The sequence below is a fragment of the Triturus cristatus genome, chromosome 6 (assembly GCF_964204655.1).
Source record: "Triturus cristatus chromosome 6, aTriCri1.1, whole genome shotgun sequence".
In the NCBI taxonomy this organism is placed as follows: Eukaryota; Metazoa; Chordata; class Amphibia; order Caudata; family Salamandridae; genus Triturus; species Triturus cristatus.
In genome coordinates this window covers 1,266,436,860-1,266,461,397 of record NC_140589.1, presented here as the reverse complement: position 1 = coordinate 1,266,461,397, position 24,538 = coordinate 1,266,436,860, and the positions used below count along the sequence as shown (strand labels likewise).

Genomic DNA, 24,538 nt, shown 5'->3' with positions numbered 1-24,538 from the left:
CTCCCCTGTTTGTGGTGGCTTCTCTCCCTGACATATGCAGGGCAGCAACGTGGGCGAGAACGCACATGTTCACAAAGCATTACAACCTAGATAGTTGGTGGAAGGCAGATATAGCCGTGGGACAAGCGGCTCTTTGTCACCTCTTTGCCTAAGGTAGGAGGCTTGTAGCCTTCCTTATTTCTTTATCTACTTATGGTGTGTATTTTTGTATAATCTTATTTTATGGTTATTTCTACCTGTATTAAGAGAATTCTGGTTTGATTTGCATGCTTTACTGAAACCGTCATGGTGGGATTGTTCGCCTTCCCGCCTTCATTGTTGTTTCTATTCATATATAGAAATACTGCTCTTTAATCGGATTCAAGCATGTGAATCTATAAAAGATACAATACTGGAGAAAAAATAAGTTACTTACCTGTACACTGTGGTTCTCCAGTTTTTATATCGTTTATAGATTAACATGCGAGCCGCCCTCCTCCCCGGTTAGGTTCACCATTCTATCTCAGAGTAATATATATTTATATTTGCACACTTGTGCTCCAAATCTGAGGTGTGGTGGCTCTGTGGAGAGGGTTACTTTACGGTCTCTACTGTGATTGGCTGAACTTTGGATGGTATATAATGAGGTGGTTAGAGTGCTTAATTTAATTTTCTCTCTATGGAGGTCTATGTAATGTTTTCACTACTACTATTTCTACTGTTACCGTGGGACTCCCACCATGATGACAGGGAAGATTCAAGCATGTGAATCTATAAAAGATATCAATACTGGACAACCACAGTGTACAGGTAAGTAACTTGATTTTTCCTTGAGATTTGCCAGGCACACAAAGTTCTCTGCAACAGGCGCCTTAACCCCACAACACATTTTAAAACGCAGCGTTTGAAACCAGTTTTGCCTGAACAGATTTCCTGTCGTATTGCTCCTCATTCCCATTTTGTTTGTGGCAGAGTTTTGAAAAAATACATGAATATGTTGACTGGCCGATTGCTTTTCATGACACCACTCCTCGTGGCCCCACCCCTTTTTGTTGCTGCACCTTGACCCCCAGTTATGGCCCAGAGTAAACTTTTTCCAATTTCAGCACTGTGTAGATGTCAACGTGTCAGCATTTAGAAATGTAGTTTCATAAGTGTTTAGTTGGTGTAGATTTCAGAGCAACGTCTGCTGGTTATCAAGGCTGTTCAAAATGTACTTCTTAGTCAGTCTTGCGTTTGTGCTTTCCAGGCAGCTATAGAAAAAGTGAAAGAAAGCGATAAATTGGTGGCGACAAGTAAAATAACGCCGCAGGACAAAGTGAACATGATCAAACGTGTCGGAACCATGTCTTATGCACTTCAAGGTAAGACAAACTAGCTTTAGGAATAAAATATTGTGGAAAAATGTTCTCTTGTAAAAGTGGATGCTGTAATTTGCAGGAACTCGAACAACATTTACTTGGGATAATGGGCCTCTGTGTTTGATTGATGCACATGTATTTTTTTTATCTAAATACGAAATGTAATTAAAAGCTACCTCTGCAACATTTCCTAGTGCTGTGGTGAAGACGCCTCACATAATTTCATTGTAGGAAAATTAAATATTGCAATGTGTGCATGGAAAGCTGCATAGCCTCATAAAGTGCTATATTGCGTAAGAGGACCGTATCCGTGACTACTTCCTTTATATCTTTAAAAGGGTTTTCTCTTGTCCTCCGTGCCCTGGAAACACATTTACTCCATTCTTTTCCAGGAACAGGATTACATGAATTTACAACGAGCATGAAGCCATGCTAATTGTTTATGAATGCCTACAAGCATACTATTTTCAGTGTTCCACACATTTTACGTTCCCACCACTTTATATACACAATTTTACCGTGCATAATAATAAAGTAAATAATACACTCTGTGGATCTTGATCAGAATGTTGGAACTTAATTTGTTCCGCTTAGTTGTGCAAAAATAACTGGTAGTATCCATGCTTGTTAATGGGTGCTGTTCCTTTGTGGCATCAATGGAGGCGACAAACTGGATAACATTCTTCTACATTATCGGTATCCATCTAATCCTATACTAGATTATTCCTCTATCAACCAATCTCAATCTAAACAAAGTTGCATCAATGGCACACACTACCTGACTTGCCAACCCAAAGTTTTGTTTCCCCCTTTAAAGCTAGCAAATACTCATACCACGCAGTGTGACAGTAAGTACAGTTTCCCACCCCTAGCCTTATAGAACCAACCCTCATTTAGATAAACCAGCTAACAAAGATTTTGCTCATGTCCCCTATCCCTAAGCAACACTAGAAACTGGTTGAGTTCAGACGCAGCTGTTTCCGCAATGAGTGGAACCAGAGTATTCTCTCTATGGTCTCTCAATATCCGTGGACTCTCACATTATATTAAATGTAAAAAGATGTTATAATTCTTCGCTACCAAAAGACTGTGTACCGTCCTTTTGCAAGAGACGCAGCTATCCCAACAAGATTCCGACGAGGTAAGAGTGAGACTGGTCCGGAAAGGTGATATATGCCTCTGGACATGCCAACCCACCTGTTCATTGACCTCTGAACACCGTGTCATATAATGAAGTGTGGTGTTGCAATTCTTGCCCATAAACATCTCCCTACCCAGATTCTCAAAAGAAGGAGATATGGCTTAGCGAAATTAAACAATACATGACATATATAGTAGGATCAATCTAGGTTTCTAGTACTCAAAAAAAGGATTTCTTCTTGAATCGTAACAGGTTGCTGACTAAATTTAAACGCTCCAACCTCATAATTTGAAGTCTGGAATATAACAGTTGACCCTGTTGTAGATTTTTCAGGACATCTAGATATGAGGAGCTTGCCGCCTGAGTGACCTGAAGACTTATCATATCCTTCCAGGCCATGGCGCTTACTCCATCCAATGGCAAGAGAGTACATCTATCTTTTTTGTGTGCTTGGGACAAAAACAAGAATAGATTACTTTCTGGTAAACAATGTCATAGTGCTGAAACGTCAAAGCCCTGACATCAAAGTAGGAGCACATTCATACACACCCCATTCTCATATTGTTAGACATGAATATTGTTTTCTCCAAAACCAAAACATGGAGAATGAATAATTCCAAGTATAAACTGCCTGAAGAAAAAAGAAAACTGATGGCACAATTCAAAAAATGCCTTGGCCTTAACCAACAGTCTCAGAGAGATACACAGGTTAGGAGCTTGTTCCAAAAGAAATACAAATTCAGTACACTTTATACTCTGTCAGCCGAAAAAGCCCCAACACGGATAAAAAGCCAATCCTATGAACACAGAGAGAAAGCTGCAAGACTGCTGGCGGTTCAACTCAAGCAGAGGGAGTCCAAATTAGCTATCCCAGGGGTATACGCCACAGGAGGCACATTACTTACTAATCCTTTTGAGATAAACAAAGAATTAGTGCCCTCTATTCCATTACTGCCACTGGCAAATTCCTAAAAGATCTACAAACCCCTCCCCGACGAACTAAGACAGATGCTAGAAGGCAAAATAATTGATGCCTCAAGCCGAGGACCGCAAACTTCTACTTATGGGGAAGGCCTCACTGGAGGATGGCTTTCCCATCAATTTTTTTGTTTTGATCATGGCCCCACATTTGTTCCCTCTACTCAGGAAGGCCTACAAAGAAATGCTAGATACCCAGAGGACATATGCAGAATTTACTAGAGCCTCATTCACACTATCCCGGAGCCAGGCAGAGACCTACTTCTCTGTTCTAATTACAGTTCAATGTTGCTCCTCAATCATGACAATATTAACCTGGCTCAAAGGCTTTAAAGGGTCAGCCCAACCCTAATTTGTAAAAATCAAGTGGGCTTCGTTCCTGGAAGGTTCTCACAAAACCATCTTAAAAGTCTTCTGCACCTACTCTGGTTGTCCAAAAACGATTCAGAAGAAAGGCTGGCCCTCTCCATAGATGCCACCAAGGCTTTCAACTGGGTAGAGTGGGTTTACCTATTCACCCAATAGACCAGATGGGAATTGGACAAACTTTCCTTCCCATGGTCAGATGCCTGCACCGCAGCCCTACAGCAGTGGCATGTTGTAACGGCTTTATTTTAGATCCAGTCCACATTCACAGGGGCACCAGGCAGCGATGCCGCCAGTCCCAATTACTATTTCTGCTGATGCTTGAGCTCCTAGTGATTGCAGTCAGACAAGCCTCTGGCATATCTCCATCTTCCATACAGCAGCAGGCAAATTAAAGATCATGCTGTACACTGATGACATACTCTTTCCACACCACACTTGTTAATGCCTCTTCTAATTTACAATACTACTGCCTTTTCCAATTTCTTAGGCTATAAGTTCAATTGGTCAAATTGCAAGGTTATGCCCATAACTGCCTGGACCACAATAAATGTGATCAGCAAATTCTCATTCACATAGTGTCTCACAAGCTTAACTACCTGGGCATATTTTTAAGCAGAGATCTCCCCCATTATGATAACAGGCAACCTTACGATTTTGACTGACCAAATTAATGGAGACTTCTAACTTTGGAAGAACTTCAACTCTCCCTGTGAGGTAGGATTCAAACGGTAAAGATGGTGGTGGCGCCCAGGTATAATTAGGTCTTTGGCATCATTCCCCTCACAATATCCTTAACACAATATCCTTAACACAACTCCGAAGAATTTACCTTTTACAGAAGCTATACATTTGGGGAGGAACACACCCCAGAATAGCAATAATATAGCTTTATGCCACAAAAGCGTCTGTGTGCTTGCACCTACGGAATTTAGAATCAAATTACACAGCGCATCACCTACCCAGTTGGCATAATGCTTCTCAAAGGACCTCAAACCTGCTAGTTGGCTGACAAGAGCGACATGCACACAATAATTCTGTCAGCTCTTTTATCTTATAAATGAGACAAAAATAGGTAAGAGACCCACACAACCCTATTCTCCTCTGCATGATAAGTTTATGAAGGTGCAATATTAGAACATTGGGGTCTAACTTATTCCTACATTCACAAGCCCCCATGTAGAATAATGCTGATATATCTATTGATCTTAGAGCCATTGTTGGCCCGATGGATCTCCAAAGGTATTTTCATGCTAGAATAGCTTTATATGTTAAGTCAATTTAAAACATTTCCCCAAATGACTTTGAAATGACCCGAAGTTCCAGTGGGCTCAACATAAGGGGAATCTCTCCGACATGGTCCCAATCTGAGGGAACTACAAAAGATCTGCAGTGGTGGTTAACGAGCCGTGACTGGGTCAGTGGCAGACCCTTCTCCCTTCCCCTGCCAGATCTGACAGTAGTGAAAGATGCGTTACTCCTGGGATTAGGCGGCCGTTTGGGAGAGGTGGAGATCAGAGGCCTCTGGTCTCAGGCAGAATCAGGATTCCACATCATCCTTTTGGAGCACCTGGAGATCCGACTGGTATTAAAAGCATTTCTACTCTACGTCAAGGGAAGGCTAGTACAGGTGTTCATGGACAATATCAACATCGTGGTACTACAACAAACTGGGTGGGGTCGTGGACCCTTAGTCAAGCGGCCGTGCATCACTCGACATGGCTGGAACATCAGGGCATATCCCTGGTGGTTCAACACCTGTCTGCCTCTCTGAACGCCAGGGCGGATGAACTTAGCCGAAGATGCCTAGCTGATTATGAATGGCGTCTCCATCCAGAGGTGGTGCAAGGTCTCTTTCCACAGTGGAGAGAGCCTTGGTTAGATCTGTTCAGCACCAACAGGAAAGCAAAAAGTCAGCAGTTCAGTGTGATGGAGTTCTCCAAATTGCCTCCCACTCTGAGTTTTAGTCTCCAGTGGAGATCAGGCCTCCTGATGCCTTTCCACCCATACCACTCCTGCCTAGAGTTCTCAAGAAGATCAGGAACAACTGGGCCCAAGTCATCCTTGTAGCTCCAAACTGGGCACCGAGAGTCTGGTATCCCAAACTGTTAGGCATGGCCATCGGTCCTTCGATCAGGCTGCCCCTTCGGGAGGATCTTCTGATGCAGCAGCAGGGTAGGGTCCTCCACCCAAACCTGTCCACTCTTCGCTTTCTTGCGTGGAGATTGAGCGGCGACAGTTGACAGCTTTCGACCTTCCTCCCGAAGTCTGCAACATTATCTTTGGAGCCAGGCATCCCTCCACCAAGATGGCATATGCCTGCTGTTGAGGAAAATTTGTGGCATGGTTACAGAAAGACAGATCAATCCCCTTTCTGCCCCCCCTTTCTCAGGTTCTTCTCTTCATTCCTTCTTTTGCACAGCAGGGCTCTGCTCTGGGCACTCTCAAGGGTTATCTTCCTGCTATTTCAGATTTTCTGCAGTTGCGTGACCAGTCATCCCTCTTCAAATCCCCTATTGTAAATAGATTTTTGAAAGGTTTGCAACATTTGTTTTCACCTTCCTCTTTCATTATGCCTCAGTGGGACCTCAATCTTCTCCTCACTTTCTTTGTGTGCTGCTTTTGAGCCTTTTCACAAATGTCCTCTCAGACTCCTTAACATCAAGACGCCTTTCTCATGGCTATAACATCTGCCTGGAAGGTCTTCGAACTTCAGGCTTTGTCATCCAAGCTGCCAAACTTCAACATCTACCCACACAAACTAGTACTTCATACTAGAGCTTCCTTTGTACCGAAAGTGGTAACTCCCTTTCATGTTGGCCAAACCATCACTCCTACTTTTCATGCTCCGCCACTTCCCTCCAAGGAAGAGGAGTGCCTTTACTGTCTGGACCCAGAAAGAGCGTTGTTGTTCTACCATGACCACACACCAGAGTTCCATGTGGATAACCAACTCTTCGTGGGGTATGTCTGAGCGAAGAAAGGATGGGCTATGCAGAAGTGGACCATCTCCCGATGGATCATGCTCTGTATCAGGATCTGCTATGCACTGGTCAGAAAGCAACCTCCTGATGGTTTGTATGCTCATTCCACCAGAGCGAAAGCTGCCACCACTGTGTTAGCACGCGGACGTCCAGTCCTGGATATCTGTCAGGCTGCAACTTGGGCTTCCTTGCACATATTCACAAAACACTACTGCCTGGACAGTCAGTTCCGTCAGGATGGGCACTTTGCCCATTCATTCGGTCCTGCAGGACTTCCTCGTATGAAATTGGTCCCAGACCTACCTCCAGGGAGGTAATGCTTGGATATCTTTTCAAAAGGAAAGGAATCTGCGGGTGAAAGTCTCTATCAGATGAATAAGTTACTTACCTTCGGTAACTCCTTATCTGATAGAGACTGTCTAGCTGCAGATTCGTTATCGACCCACTCATCCTTCCCGCTCTGCGAATAGATTTCTAGGTACAGGGCTGTTCCCTTTTCAGGAACCTAGTTTTCCACACCAGTAGTCCGTGTTCATCATGGCTCTGCTCTCCTGACGTGGAAAGTCACAAAAAGAAACTGACATCAGCGCGCTGGGGTGGCGCCTGTATAGGCACCGTGCACGTCACTTCTGGCGCAGAGGACACCAACTACGCCACCTACCGGCACGCAGGGGTACTGCTCGAGAAAAATTTCCAAATGCAGTCTGACGCCTGGAGATAATTTAAAAGGTAAAGAATTCATGGCTAAATAGAGACTCTACCAGATAAGGGGTTACCAAAGGTAAGTAACTTGTTCTTCTATCAGGGGTGGCATAGCTTTTGTCTGCAGCACTTGGACGACTCAGGGTAGCTACCGCGCTTTACAAATGTTCTTTTCATTTCATTTAATTTCATAGCCATGACTGCTCTATCACGGTTATTCTAGTGCATGAGATCTGTATTGCCTTTGTAAAATATATTTATAGAACACCCCTGTTTTGGAACCTGAACACTGTGCTTGATGCCAAATTTGGATCTTTCTAGGACTAAATCTTGTTGGGTTGCATTTCAGTAAACAGTAAGTTATTAAACTTACACAAGCAAAGCTCCTTAGGTAGTCTCTGTAGGAACTTGGTGGCCATCACCCTCTTGTTTAAGGGAACTCTGAAATTGTCCCTCAATATTTTATTGGCACTCATCATCCTAGTAATTGGTGCCTTCTAAACTTATTAGGTTTCAGTATGTACTCTGTTAAATGGAATTTCTTAAATGAAATTTAAAACTAGTTTGTGTTTTTCAAAGATACTAAATCAACGGCCGAATTCAGTACCAATGAAAACACTCTTCTTGTGTGTTTCTGGAAGTTTGTTTCAAAGGGCCATCTAATGTAGAGCACCCGAAAAAGTTCTCTGTCCCGATTCCTGCATCTTTGATACCTACTGTGGCATCACTTACCATATGGCCTTTTTAAGCCAAGTAAATGTAAATGTTTGAAAGGAAAAAAGTATTAAGAATTAGGTATAAGTCAAATTAATTTCTGTTTAATTTGGTTGCAGCTGAAATGAATCATTTCCACAGTAATCGGATTTATGACTATAACAGTGTGATCCGTTTGTATCTGGAACAGCAAGCACAGTTTTATGAGACGGTAAGAAGAATTTTCTCCTGTTTTTAACAGCATGCAAAGCCGTAATATCACATTCAGTGTAAAGCTGAATGTATTAGTGTCAGAAATTGTTGATACACCCAAAATATGTATAAGAAAGCAGATAAGGTACATCCCTTCCTCCTCCGATAAATGTTTTTTACTGAAATATGTTTTACCCAAACATTGGAAGGTTTTACTTTGTCATTTATTTTAAATGACAGTTTACTCAATCTGCATTAAAGGAAAACGTGGAAATCTTTAAAACAAAATGAAGTGGGGTTGGGATTTATTACAGATTTGTTGAATCACAAATGGGCAGTCGATGGGATTTGCTTCACTCCTGAGTAGTAACGTAAAAGCATTGTTCTAATGTACCACTAAATTTTACCTATTGTTAGGGCAACTCACCATGACCTGAAATAGCTCCTTCACTTATGCAAGAGGAGGAGACAAAGAGACAGACTCAATAATGCAACCTTCGCTTGGATCTACATGATTCTATGGATAGAGGACAGAGTAGCAGCCAAGTAACCACTTGTGAAGCAGACGACTGCAGTGCAGCAGATACCAATGGCTCAGGGAGGAATAACAAAATGAGTTAAGAATTGTGGGTAGTGTAATAAAAAGGGATTCCATTGTCGCCACCAAAAGAGCAATGGGTTAAGTTTAAAATCTGCCAGCATTGAACAGTAAAACTTTCAGAACCTATACAATAGAAAAACTGAGTTCAGGGCAAATTGCAGCTGTTAACAATTGACAGGAGACCAACAGGCGCCACCTGACTGACAAATCACTTTAAATGAGGCAAAAGATCATCTGCAAAAGCTGAAAACTGGAAGGTCCAGTGGTTTGGTTACCAGAGCAAGTGAGATGGAAAAACAGTCCATACCAAGACAAGAAAATGCATTAAAACAATTTTACATGACTTGACAAAGTTGGCCTTGAGACCCTCACAGGTGAGTAGCAAGCTTAGGAATCCCCTGATTAATTGATTGATTGGCCTTTCTCACCGCAGTTGATCGTTTTGATCCAGAGGCCACTCGCTCGATCTGCTATGTCCCAGGCGTACCCTTGCGGTTGGAGCAGTATACGGAATCTTTACCCAACGTCTGAACCGTAGGCCAAAGCCTGCCACCCTAAGCACCTTCAACAAGTTTCCCCAGTCTACCGAGTCAAAAGCCTTCTCCAGAGCTAAGGAGACCAAGGCTAGATCTTCATTTCTACCTCGCACTTCATGTAGAATGTGTTAACTGCCTAATATGCAAGCCTGTGCTGCAGGAGGGTATGAATCTGCATTGCTCTTCGTGCACCATTTGGGGGGCTAACCTGACTGCTAAAACTTTACACAATATTTTTACACTTGAATTTATCATGGATAGGGGTCGATATGAGGAGGGGTCCTGAGCCTTCCCCCTGGTTTGAGAAGCATTACAATTTCCCCCTCACGCATTGACAGGGCAGCGCTTCTTCATATACTTTTAACAATAGCAGCAGAAGCTGGCCAGAGTAAGTCTGCAGGAAGGCTACCAGGAACCCGTCTGCCCCACGGGCCTTGGCACCGGGCATTCCCAGGAGCGCCTCCTGCATTTCTTCCGCTATGATATTAGCATCTAATTCCTCCACTGTGGAGGGCAAGAGCTGCTGCAGCACCAACCCCCGACCACGGGAACATATCGTTCGGCCATAACTCCAGGATCTGCGGTATATACCCTCTGTAAGTGATGCTGGAACACATCGAGTATCCCAGCTTTAGTATACTCAAGCGTGCACCACCCTTGGCCAGCAATGCAGTAACGGGGCGGGGAGGATGCTCCCTACGAATAAACCAAGCTAGCTTATCATCCTCTGCATGTAGTCGTTTGCGATAGCGCGTCAAGGTAGATTTATTCAACCTAGCCCAAAGGTCAGCTATACATTCACGTTGTTTCCTCTCCATCTCACCCACCCCAGTGTCAGACAAGCTCCTTGCCTGTATGTCAGCTAAGGCTTTCTCCTCCAGTGGCGGCTCCTCCATTAGGGCGTTTGGGTGCCGCCCCACTGCTTTCTCGCAGTGCGAGAAGGCAGAAACATAAATGGTAATAACTACCATTTATGTTTCTGCTTCTCGCACTACGAGAAAGCAGAAGTGCCTGGTTGGGGATGGGCGGTCCTGCTCGAAGGCAGGGGGGGAGTGGCCTGCCCACTGTTGTGCATACTGACTGTTTGGTCGGCCCGGGTGGGGCGCTCTCAGAGTCTCCTCACCAGTTGTGATTGGAGGAGGGAAGGGAGGGAGGCTGCCTTACCTGATGACGCGAGGAGAGCTGCAGCCGGCGGGTCCGGAATTTGAAAACCCAGGAGTCAGGACCGGACGTCGGGACCCATCCAGAAGATGGCACGGGACGGTAAGTTTTATTTTATATATTTTTTCCCCATTAAACCCCTTCCGCCCCCCATCCCCCCGCCCCCCCCCCCCCGCGGCGCAATGACCCAATTTCAAATTACACCCCCACCTGCCCGTAATGCTGGCCGCGACTGTCAAAAATGCTTCTGAAGCAGAGCTAGGCCCTGCCATGCACTTCCTCTTCGAAGCATATATGCTGCGTGCCAGCAGGGCCTAGCTTCAGAAACATTTCTATCTACAAGTAATGTTACGTTTCTGAAGCTAGGCCCTGCTGGCACGCAGTGTGTATGCTTTTCAGAGGTGCATGCCACTGCCAGCAGGGCCTAGCTTCGGAAAAATAACAAGTCTTGTAGATAGAAATGTATCTGGAGGTAGGCCCTGCTCCCACGCACCCATCAATGAATGATTGAGAGGCAAGGCGTATTTGTTTAACTGAAGAACCATGTGAGGGGTGACATGCATGTGGTGAAGCTGGCCACTTATCTAGCATGCAACAGAGGAGGATTTCTAAATGAAAGGCGTGCTTCTACCCTAAGTACACAGTCACTCAGGAGAGTTTCTATGTAAGTCACCGTCCATGTCTCAGGTTCTGCATTTCCCTGTCTGTGTACCCATGCATCCTTGTCCCTGTCCATGTTCATGCCTCATTGAGTGTCCATGCACCCTGGTCTGTGTCCCTGTCTCATTGTCCACGGGTCAGGTTCTGTGTCTCTGTGTGTGTGTGTTAATGCACCCTGGTCTGTGTCCATGTCTCATTGTCCACGTGTCAGGGTCTGTGTCTCTGTCTGTGTGTGCAGGCACCCTGGTCTGTGTCTCATTGTCCATGTGTCAGACAGGTTCTGTGTCTCTCTGTCTGTGTGTCCATGCATGCACCCTGGTCCATGTTCAGTCCTCATTGTCGCTTTGTCAGTGCCTCTCTTCCTCTTGTGCTGTACTATCCTGCTCCACTGTCCATGTTTTTGTGTACGTGTATGACGGGAATAAGGTGGAAAGGCGGGGGAGTGATGAGACTATGTACTGGACTGCTAAAGAGAAATGATAGCAATGTTGTAAATCTATATCAATGAGAGCTCCAACCATGGGCGAGGTGGGAGTGTGATACTATTTCAAAATGAAATAGATGTTGCATGCATTATAACAAGAAAAAAACCCATGAATTTTCAAACAAGATATTCAGTCCTGTAGTGCATGTGCATGAGTAAAAAAAAAAAAAAACGTTTTTCAAATAAATGAATCTAGAAACGCTGACATAACAGTCCACAGGGTGTTGGGGTGGGAAATTTGTGATATGGTTTGCACAGCGACTTGTGGAGCAAGGTCTGGGATATGGGTGGCTTGCTTTATACTCTTGGGCTGGCTTTTTCAGGCAGTAAATAATTATGCATTTAATTTACCTTTGCCATTCGTTACATGTATAACTTTTTTCCCAGATGAAGTGGAACATTGGAAATTGGCTTGAAAATGCACCATGTGCCCACTCTTTTTTCGAAATTGTCTCAGGGGAGCACCCCGCCGAATGCCCCTTATATTTCTCGCGCTCGCTCGCCGCGGTGCACTCCACCACTCATTTTACGCCCTACCACTTTTAAATGTCACCAGCCGCCACTGTTCTCCTCTTTATCCAGTTCTCCGAGTAGCTGTCGCCTTACCCTGCACACCAGTCCCATGCTAGACCCGTGTGACACTGCCTTCAAGGCTTCCCACTCAGTGGCCCTTCGAGTGGGACCCCCCCCCCCTCCAGTTAGTTGACAAATAGTCTGCTACTGTCTTGGATAACGTGTCCTTCCCCACAGCTCCTTCGAGCAAATCAGGAGGAAATCTCCAGCCCTGCAGTCCCAGTATAGGCGATCCCCACCGTACCACACATCGGACAGGGGAATGGTCGGATAAAAAGTACGCCGGGAGTGCCGGCACTCCCGAGACCATGTCTCTGTCCAACCTGCATTGGGTCCCGTGGGTAAACATTCCTTAAAGTTAAAACGATTTTAAACAAAATGTAAATGTTTACTTCCTAAACACACAACAAGAAACTACACCAACACCTTTCCTACATTATTAGACAGATGTGCTTGTTCAACACAGAACAAATTTCCATTCTTGTGGACTTTTGACTTTGATAATGACACTAAACTATTGACTTTATCTGGCACCCATTTTACTGAAATATTTCAGTGCATTATAGATCACTTTCAAATGCACAGTTATAACAATATTATACCATGGTTATTCCTGGATGATCAGGGCACATTTATGATCCAACTCAAGAAATGTGCTATTAGGCCAAGTACAAAGTGACCGTGAAAGTTAAAAAAGTAAGAAGCGACAGTTTCACACAAGGGACAGATGAAGTAGACAGACACGATCCATGACTCACCACAATTAATGGGCATTATCTCTGATTTTCAGCTTTGTCTGAATTATTTTATTAGATTTTAAATAATGTGTTTGATAATTTCTTATTCCAGCTCCACACATTGTTTAATATTATTGTATTTTTATGTTGTAAATATTTGTTTTATCGATTCCATATATATACATCCAAAATAAACATGAATGAAGAGGACTCCTCATTATTCCAATTCTCCGTTATAGCTCCAACATCTGGTGACCAGTTCAGGGCCTAGGGTATGCAAAATGGGGCACAACCCAACAGAAACGGTTTATTTACAGTTCGTTAACAAAATCCACGCAGTAGTGTAGCACAGCACAGAGATACCCCTTAATGCTAGATACATAAAAAGAGATACAGGCATTTCACTCAGTAAAACCAACTCTAATGCCTATCCATTTAAGGTTAAAAAAAACACTCAAATTGACAGACTCCCAGAAAAGTGCTTGTCTGTATCTGAGGTATACAGAAACAAATGGAACAAGGTCATGACATCTACGGAAAACTAACTGTGGTGAAGCGCAGAATGAAATGTTATAGGCTATTGCAGAATACCCATAGAGAACTACAAAACAAATAAATATCTGGTGAGTGCATGGACTGTAGATGGGCAGCCAGATCAAGACCAATCCGTAAGGCTCAGGCAGGCAGGCTCTTTAAGGAATGAGGCATGGATTTTGACGATGTCACTCAGCCACTCACTTCCTTAGTCACTGCACCAAATGTGAAGCAACTCTTTTCAGAAACCTTGCAAAGCTGAAGTGATTAACAAAAAAGTGAACATCCTGTTGGGTAAGAACTGTGATATTCAGTAAAAGTTACAGAAGCCATATACATGGATAACATTGCTCGGACAGGCTACAAAATATCGTTAAAGCATAAAGACACTACACTTGAAAGAATATGCTAAATGAAAAACTACTATATACAACTAAGCTTGGGAACACTCACTTGTGTTTTTCAAGGCAGTACAGTATTATTGCACCTTATTGCCCTAATAAGACAGCATGAGACCTCAACTACAGAGGTTGTGGAATTCCCTGATGGGTAGCCTTAAGAAGAAGAGTTATTTTCAATCTGGACGTCACCTATGTTTCGTGACTGGAGAGATAGCAACATGGGTCAGATTGGATCCTGTCAAACACAAGGAGATGATGGACGGAGTGCTGAAACTTTTCAGACACTCACCCCCAGTCACAGACCGGGGTTGAATCCATCATCATTCTTTAGCTCACTTCGCCACCTCTGTTTAGACCCAGCTATCTGCACATCAGTCTTGACCCCGTGCCCCATGGGAACCGTCCAGCCTGAACTGCCAAGTCAGGTCTTACCTGAACCGGAAACAAGCATCCTGGGACCGGTTTCGGGCTACCAGCCCTCATCTGCCAGGCTAGCTTGAATCAAGTGTCAAAGTGAGCAAGGGACCCACGTCTGGGCATAGCCTGCCAACTTAGGGCGAACAAACCAAGCACAATGAGATGATGGACGAGTGCTGAAACTTTTCAGACACTCACCCCATACTGGCACGCCCACCAAGGTCTTGTTATTTAACCATGTTGAGATTTGTTATGGGGTGCTCCTTAGCCTTCTGTTTCTTCTTCTGTTTTGACCGCTTATTAAAGACGCTAGTTACTGCTATCCGTTTATCTTTCTGAGCGGCATCTAGTTTAGAGTTGCCGTTAGATGTAGTCGAAGTATCAGGTAAAGTACAAGTAGGTAGGAGACGTGTGGAGCTTTGGCTTGTTAGTGATATAATTTTTAGTTAGATCAATTTCACACTCCAAGGCGTCCAAAGCATACTGCTCTGGTTTCTCAGCAGCTGCTCTATCCCCCTCATTGTCACGATCCTCTTCACCTTGCGCATTTATTCCTTTAGTAGCATTAAGCCCACTTTTCCCATGTGACGGTATAGCCTCCATCTGAGTAATATTTTTCCTCGGTGTTGCAGAGTTCACAATATGAAAGCCACTAGATGTCGCTATTAGATCACTTTTAACACCTCTAACCATACTAGCAACAGTAGTTATTTCCGATTGGGACATAGTAAAGGCGCTAAAGGAATTAGGCAGTTCAATATCGTTCATTTCCTTATCAGCATCCATGTTTGCTCCCTCTGAGCCAGATCCAACTTGCAATGTTAGCACGTTAACTTGTATCGGCACTGCATTCATTTAATCATCGCTCCGATCTTCAGAGAGAGGGAAAATTGCAACATTGTCTCACTTTCACTCCAGTTGCACAGCTTCCATCAATGCCGGCGTCATAGTCTGTTCCAGCGGGGAAGTGGCAAACGTTTGTATGATATCAGCCGCTCTGCCAGACTTTGAGTTTAAGTAAAGGTTTACTGATTTGAGAGCTCCCTCTCAAATCAGTACGCCATCCCAAGGTCTCAGCTGATTTACTGCCATCCTTTTCAGAGAGAGAGAGAGCAGCTGCAGAAGCAGGTACGATTGCGGGCGTACGTTGATTCCGACCCTGCGGTGGAGCCATGTTCATCGGCGAATCCGAAGGAACTTAAGAGCGGCGTATGAGGAGGCGGTTACCATATAATGTCCTATTACTTACCGGTAATCTTCATTACTCCTGGTCCCGTTGTCCTCGTCCCATTCCTTAACAAGTGGAGATGACCATCTCCACGACAGAAAAAAAGAAAAGGAGCATGCTGGGATACCCAACCCACTCCCTCCCACTGGGAGTACATAAGCGGTACCATCCCAGCATGCAGCCTGAAAACACCAAGCCAACAACCGGAAGGCCGGCAGCCAGCGAGGGAGGGAGGGATGTAAGGAATGGGACGAGGACAACGGGACCAGGAGTAATGAAGATTACCGGTAAGGAATAGGACATTACCCCCAGGTCCCTACTGTCCTCGTCCCATTCCTTAACAAGTGGAGAATACCAAAGCAGAGAAACCGGCCTTCCGGAACCCCACCTACTCCAAGGGCACCAGACCGAAAAAGGGCACCACACAGGAGCAAAAGGAGCCCACAAGAAGGAGAAAAAAACGCAGGCAGGAGCACACAACCAAGCATGCCCCATACCAAGCGGACAGAGCCGACACCCCAAATCCAGCAGGGGACGGCCAGAGAAAAAACACAAGAACCCCCCCCCCCCCCCCTCCCCAGGCAAGCCAGAAGGGGCCACACACACAGAACCAAGCCCCAAGGTAGCAACCAGAGGGGCCAAAACCAAACCCCCCCCCCCCCCCCCCCCCCAAGAACGACGAAAGGAAGGCCAGGGGAAGGAGGCACGCCCCAACGGGGAAACGGAGCCAGAAAAGGGCAACTGACCAGGGAGAGACCCCCCAAGGGCGAAGCCCACAGAAACAGGCACCACCAGGCAGCCACTCAACCAGGAACCAAACAGGCCAACCCAGCCCAACGGCCAAGAGCAGAGGAGAACAGACCGCACAGGGCGGCAGGGCCGAAGGCCCAGGAAGGAACAAAACAAGGCAAGACACGACCAACCACCAAACCACCCCAACACACCAGGGGAAGCCAACAGCAGAACTGCAAAGACGAAAGAGGGCAGAACCAGACAAGAAAACAGGAAACCACCCAGAGGAACAGCCAGGAAAGAGAAGGGGGCAGGGAACCCAAGCAAGGCCCCCCCCCCCCCCCCAACAACAACAGCAGCAACAGGGAACCGGGAGGCCAGAAACACACAAAAGGACCAGGCCACAGGGCAGGACCGACCAACGGCCAACCCCAGCCGAGACAACGAAGAGCCGCACGAACCAAAAGGCCACCCCACCGGGAAAAGAACCCGGGGGACAAGAAAAGGCCAGGCCCGAGGCACACCCCCAAAGCAGGAGACACCGGGACAAGAAGCCCAGCAACCTGCCCAACGGAGGCCAGGGAGAGCAAAGAAGCCCAACCCGAAGCAGACCCGGCAAAAAACCAGGGCATCAAAAAGACAACAACAGAGGCCCAACACGGAACCGGGGAAACCAACACCCCCGAACCGTAAAGGAGGAAACAACACCAACCAAGAGCAGACCAACCGGCAGGAGCAGAAAGGAGGACACCAAGAAACCACCGAAGGCGAATCCCAAGAGGCAGAAGGGCAAAACAGGAAAGACCAACAAGGGGGCCACCAGCCCAACCCCCAAGAAGCCAGCCGGAAAACCAGCAGGCGAACCAGCCAGGAGGCACACAACACAGCGCCACCAGGACCCGGAAGGAGAGGCAAAAAGAACCCCCAACCAAGAAGGGGCACAGGGAAAGGCACCGCATCCAATCACAGCCAGGCCATCCAGAGAGCAAAGAAGCAGAGGGAGGGAGCCCAGCAGCCCACACGAAGGACCCAGGGCCACAGCCAGCCGAAACGAACGGAACAGGAAAGGACCGAAGACCAGCCCAGGACTGCCACAAAGCCCAAGAGAAGGAGCGCCCAGGAAAGGACCCAAGCAGGGTCCAAAAGAGGACCCCAAGCAAACAAGGGCCCAACAGCACAAAGCCAGACACAACCAAGCCCAGAGGCGTACCAGCAACCCAAACGCACATGCGAATGGGAGGCCAAACACAGGGACCGCAAGGGCAAACCCAATAGAAGCAGAGCACAGGACCCAAGAGCACACCGGAACAACCCTGGCACCAAAAGGAGAGGAGCCCAGAGAAGCCAAAGGCGCACCACCCAACAGGGGAGCAGGAACGGACCCAAACAATGGGCGAAGGAACACCCCAGAGCCAACAAGAGAGCGAGGGACACAGACGCCACAGGCCGCAAACAGCCTGCGCAGGAGTACAGGCCCAACGACAGGCCCCCAAGGGGAAAAAAACAGAGCCCCAGACCCTAGGCAAGCCCATCGCAACCCGAAAGCGGAAGAGCAGGAAGCAACAAAGCAGCCCACGCACCAGGGGAGGCCGACACCCAACAAACACAAGCAGGGTAAGGGCACAGCAGGCAGGGCATGGCACCGGAGCCGGGCACCCGAAGAACAAGGGGCCACCCATGGCAGAGGCCAAGGAAGACCAACGACACCCAGCCACCACAAGAGGCAAAAGGAGCGGCAGGTGAGAAGACAAGCCCAACAAGCCAACACCCAACACCAGCCAGAAGCGACCAGGGTCTCGACCAGCACTGCCCCAGAGCCAACAGGCCAACAAGGTCAAGGGTCCACCAGAATCCGAGGAAGGACACAACAGCCCCCTCCGGAAAACTAAGGGGAGGACCCAGCGAACCCACGGAAGGCAGACACCGCAAGCGAGGGGCAAGGGGCAAGCAAAAGCACCCGGAAGGACACATGAATCACCCAACAGCAAAAAACCGCAGACAGGCAAGCCCCCAGACAGGCACGCACCAGGCCCAAACCCACAGAAGGGCAGGAACCAACGGGCGGAAGGGCCGCAAGCAGCCAAAGGAAGCCCAAGAACAGCAAGGCACCAGTCCAGGCATACCCCAAACCAGGCACCCACCAGGACCAACCAGGGACAACAGAAGCCCGCAAGGCAGGACAGCCGGAGGCCCAAAGGACAGAGCAAAGAGGCCACAAGAAGAAGGCAACAAACTGGAGAGACTGCCCAAAGCGAGCCACAGCCCAGCAAGCTGACACCATCCCAGGGAGGAACCAGAGCCGACCCGGCCAAACCACAGTGCGGGCAGCAGGCGCAGCAGAAGCCAAGGCCGCAGCCCAGCACATGCAAGCAAGAAGCCGCCAGGCAGCAAGCACCAAGGGGACCCACAGGGTCCGACCCCCAGCCCAGACGCCAACCAGCAACAAGCGCCGAGCAAGCGAGAAACCAAAAGGCTAGGGAACACACAACCCACGGAGGAAGCCCCGAAGGACCCCCTTCCCCAGGCAAAAACCCCCAAAAAAGGAAGCGACCCAGGGGAAACAATGGCCCAAGACAGGACAGCGAAGGCACGGGAGCCAACGCCGTAGGCAGCAGAAGAAGCCGAAGGACCGCCAGGACCCCGGGAGCAGGGGGCACAGGAGGCAGAGAACCAGGCCGGAGACGCCAAGGACCCCGGACCGAGACAGCAAGCAGACCCACACCACACGCAACCAGCAAAGTACAGAGGGCCAGCACGCAGGAACAGGAGCCAGCAGAGACAGGAAACCACCAGCACCGGAAGAGACCTGAGGACAACTAGATCCAACAGCACCCGAAAGGAAGCAAGAAACCCAGACGGGAAGGCCCAGGGTGACCAGCGGAGCCCAGTGCAAAGAAAAGGGGGCAAGAAACGCAAGCAGGAGGCCCCGGGTACAAACCCCGGCACCACCCAGAGGCCCAGAGCGGCAGCGACCAGAAGGCCAAGCAGGCAGCAACCCAAACACCCAAAGAGGGCACGAGGAAGAGACACCACCCAGGGCTGCAAGCGAATCCCACGGAAAGCAGAAGCCAACCGAACCCGGAAAACCCAGGAGAAAAGGAACAGAGACACCGCAGCAGATAGTGAAACCACAAGCGCAGGCACCAAAGCCACAGGAACGTAGGCTGCAGCGCAAACCCCGTCAAACAGCCCAATCGCCGAACCAGCCAAACCACAAACAGCAGCACACGACACCGCAAGTGAAGCGCAACCCAGCTGAAAATGACCAATGCAATGACACAAACATGAGGTACAGCACACATGGGATCAAGGTCGGAAACACAGGATACGGAGAGGATGCCAAGGGCAAACCAGCAGGCACAGGCACGGAAGTTGGTAGCCCCAGCCTCACGCCACAACCTCGCCCACAGACAAGGAGAGGCGCACACAGGAAGGACGGCCAGAGGAGGTGCAGAAGCGGTGAAGCAGCCCAGCAGAAGAGCGCCCGCACCGCATGTATGGGTCCCCGGGCACAAACCCCCGCATCATCAGGAGTCCCAACCTCCAATCCAAGCAGCACACAGAAGGAGACCCAGCCAACACATCCCCAAAACAGCAAGAAGAAAAAAAGGAGGCCGCTACGTGGTACTCACCAAGGGGGCAAAAAGGGCGCACCACAAGCCCACTGCCCCCTAACAGCTGCCCAGGCGCGCACCAGGAACCAGCGCCGGGCGGAGAAGTCTGCCGGAAACGGCCTCCGAGGCCACAGCAAGGCCGGCAGGACAACAAACGCCAGGCAGGGGACCCAGGAGCATCGCCCTGCAGAGCCCCAGGACCCACCGAACAGCCTCAGCAGCGCGTCCCCCAGACCGGCGAAGCCACAGGGAGACGCGCACTGCAACCCGGAAGAGACCGGGAGGAACAGCGCCCCAGCCGCAAAGGGCCGGTCGGCAGTCAAGCCCGGCAGGCCAGGAGAACGCGGAAGAGGACGGCGAGGACAGCTCAGCAGCCCCGACGAGACGTCCAGCGAAGAATCCATCAGGTAAGTCCAAACACGTCTCAATCTGTCGGGAGACAGAATAAAAGAACAGGCTGCATGCTGGGATGGTACCGCTTATGTACTCCCAGTGGGAGGGAGTGGGTTGGGTATCCCAGCATGCTCCTTTTGGTTTTTTCTGTCGTGGAGATGGTCATCTCCACTTGTTAAGGAATGGGACGAGGACAGGAGGGACCTGGGGGTAATACAGATCTTATCGCCCCCGTATGCCACCAAACAGATCTTGCAAGCCAAAAGGAGCATTGGGCAAGACAAAATTGCATCAGTGAAAGTCGGCGTTTCACTCGGCGTTCACCCAACAGGTTTCAGCGTTTCAGCATTTTTTCTGGTGCTTCTCGCCTCTTGTCACAGGGGCTGCCGGGTCACGTGGGGGAAGGAAGATGGCGGTTTGACTCCGCCGCAGAGAGGCTGCAACCCCCGTCTACTCCCGCTGATGTGTCTTTGTAGACTTTGGTAATTCCTGATTTTCTAAAGTCTCTGGGACACCAGTAGAACCCATTGTTACTTCATCTCAATTTATCAATGCCTGTCTGATCACGAACACATAGACCTAATTGTCAGTGAAGCGCAGACAAAAGAGACTAACTATTTTTGGGAGAGAAGACATTCTGAGTGTAATTCCCAACCCTGCAAGTTTAGGCTGACTGCTGCTTACTGATGAGACACTAGGCAAAACAAATAAAAGCTTTGTTCGCTTCAAGATCTCAGTGCAGTGACCAATAAACAGTTAAAATTACACCTGAAACAAAAGATAAAGTGGAGATTTGTTATGTTCAGACAATATCTTGGCACTAAATTCACCATAATGACCGATGAAATACCCAAAACTCTTTTAACAATTACTTCAAATCAAGTGCACTTAATCAAATGATTTGGGGTCAGAACGCAATTGCTATGTCTGCTGAAACTATTTTTAGACCACTGTGAAACATTTTATGTAACTTTCTGCTTTTTTATTTGAGATGGATAAAATATTAAAGCAATCATTCAGAGTAAACAGTTAATCCACAATTAAAGAGACAACCATGTTATGCTTTTCCATGAGTAATCATTTTATTGTAAATAGGGCATTAGATTTATGTCGCAAGCGGATCTAAAACAAAACCTTTTTAAAGAAAAAATAAATTGTATCACTCCTGTGAGCTCACTGTACCCCTACATTTTATACTTCAAAAACGCGCCCACTGGTTGGGTGGAGGGGAAATTGTGTTAACCTCAGTTTCATGAGGCAATGTGTCCCAGCGACGAAGTACAAATTAGCATATCAAATGCAGTCATACAAGAAAATACTGGCCGTATGTGTTTGTGCGAATATATGTATATATATATATATATATATGTGTGTGTGTGTATGTAAATATATATATATATATATATTCACTGAAAAAACCATAGGTTTCACACACGTTATAGGCAACTATAACTCACGCGACCGCAATCCTCTGCTGATGACGTCAGATATTACATCACTGTATTTAGACACTTATTTACCCATGTCTTCTTCCATTAATTTTTAGCTATACATATATTACAAATATTTTTTTTTCAGAAAGACACATATGTCATCAGTGATGTAATATCTGACGTCATCAGCAGAGGATTGCGGTCGCGTGAGTTATAGTTGCCTGCACTAACTATAACGGGATAATTTCATTGGTTTTTTATCAGTAAAATTTCCGCTAACTATAACATGTGTGAAACCTATGGTTTTTTAAGTGAATTTGCAAGGTTTTTTAAATGCTAATTCCTAACTATAACGTGTGTGAAACCTATGGTTTTTTCAGTGAATTTGTACGTTTTTTTAAATGCTAAGTTATGTTTTTTTTTTTTTAAGGTTTTTCACCGTGCGCGTACCGTACGCGCACGGTACGCTTCGTTACGCAGTTCGCAGAATTTTTCCGTTTCTACCGTACACGCACGCTACGCGTACTCCGCGATTTTTCGCAAAAAAATTAAAGGAAATTTTGGCCCTTGGGGGTCCTTCTGGGACCCCCTGACAAAGGCTAGGGGGTCAGGAACTGTCCACCCTGCCCCCTTTTCACGTTCTCCACCTTTGTTTTTCACCCCCTCAGACTGCGAGAGACAAAATGGCAGCCGACACATCCTGGTTTCGACCGATTCGAATGTTTACTAAGATCTAACAACCAATCAGAATCGCGCTCGCGCACGGCAGCGTGCGCGTACGGTAAGTTGCACGGCAGCGTGCGCGTACGGTAAGTTTTACCGTACGCGCACGGTGGGCGCTTATAGATATATATATGCTTTTAAATGCTATTTTCTCAGGAAATACTGAACAGATTTACACCAGACCTGCAAAAGGCACATCCCTGACCTGAGGACTACCTCTCTGCCAAATTTCAAGTAATTCTGTTCAGCCGTTCGGGCTGTAGCTTGGACTAAAGGTCCTACGGAAAAATGCATGGGGAAAACGCGTTTTGGGACCCCCCCTTTTTCTCAGCCCCCGCTTGACGAATCCCACCGAGACTTTCAGGGAAGGAGCGGAGCGGAGCGCCCCACCTATTTTGAAAATTTCGCGAGGATTCGTCAATCGGCGCCAAAGTTATTCCAAATAGATTGTTGCGTATTTCCTATGGAAACACGATCCTAACTATAACTATCTACTGGCGACCGCCAGTAGTTATATATATATATATATATATATATATATATATATATATATATATATATATATAAAATTTCAAAACCTCCCTTACATTAGAGAGGCAGCAGCACTCCGCAACTTTTAAAATCCTTTAATTTAAACAGCTCAAAGTCCTAATATATTTCGGTCATCATTGACCTTCGTCAGAGGTGAGCTGGTAACATTGCATGAGAGGCAGAGGTTTAACAGCAAGTCAATTAATCACCGCTCTTTATAGTGATTGCCCCCTGGTGGGCCCCCAGATGAGTTGTCAAAGTGCATCTTGGTACTTGCTGTTTTATGTTCTTCTCTATTACGAACCTCCGGTGGATAATGTTAGTTTGGTATCAGAATTTCAGGTGAAGTTGCGTCTTAAACGAGCTCACTTTAAAGGCAAGTAAGATCCATACCGAAGCCAGTCTATATATATATATATACCACAATGACTTATACAACCAGTCCATCCAGACCTCACACTTTCCGCATCTTTCAGTCCATTCATTCACACTCATTAAAACAATACTTTAGTTTCTTCAAAAAAAGTTGACTCATATACTGGATTACACAAATGTGGTTCATATATATATTCTGTTTACATCAAATTTTTGAAGTCCCTAAAGTACAATCATTGTATACAATCAAATATCAGTCCATTCTGTGAATATTGTTTATATGGCTATATTTTTTATTCAGTCCGTTCTGTCACTGTAACTTGGGTGGCTGTATTCTTTGTTCTACATGCTTTTCGACACATGTGCCTTCTTCAGGATAGCCACAATTTGACGGACCTAAGATGGCCTCAAAACACCAGGAGTCAATGAAACAACTGCCAATTATGGAATATGCATCGTACTACCAGCAGTCTCAGTCAAGCATATATCAGCGATATGAGAGATTCCTTCCAAATAGAAATCCATATTTTATTAAATGTCCTATGGCTGAATCCTGTGTCCTTTCCTAGATTCAGTAGCTTTTCCTATTATTCAATGATAGCCGGATCTCTTGTTATGGGTCGGGAAACTCCTTGCAACACTTCAACTCTTTTTTTAAATTTTTGTATTAGTGCGCAGCGTGGTGGTGCTGAGAGAGGAGTTTACAAAAACTAATAGACCCAAGGTTTAGGGTCATTATTTGTTTTTTCTGTTCCTCACCGCCAGGTTTTACCTGGTGACAACGGACATAAAAATGGACATTACACCATCCAATGACCCTCCTCGTTCGGCCATCTGGGGAAGTTTTCTGTTGATAGAGCGTCCTTTTACTAAGCTTGCAGTTTGCCTGATTCTATATAAGGCAGCCGTATTAAGAGTTTGTCAGACGGGGTATTCCACTGTATTTGTGACAAAGTCCCCTATCAGTTAAACTCTAAAGCAGGCCCTT

At 46.7% G+C, this 24,538-nt stretch overlaps 1 protein-coding gene across 2 annotated transcripts in view; it reads left to right on the top strand.

Moving 5' to 3' along the window:
- SNX9 (sorting nexin 9) overlaps positions 1-24,538 on the top strand; it is a 730,362-nt gene that overhangs the window by 693,088 nt on the left and 12,736 nt on the right. For both annotated transcript variants that reach the window (XR_014963143.1, XM_085612219.1), the window contains 2 exons: positions 1,229-1,343; positions 8,345-8,436. Coding sequence is in view for 1 of the 2 variants with exons in the window: in XM_085612219.1 (XP_085468345.1) it covers positions 1,229-1,343; positions 8,345-8,436 (207 nt within the window). In the remaining variant the exon portion in view is untranslated. The remainder of the gene's footprint in view (positions 1-1,228; positions 1,344-8,344; positions 8,437-24,538) is intronic.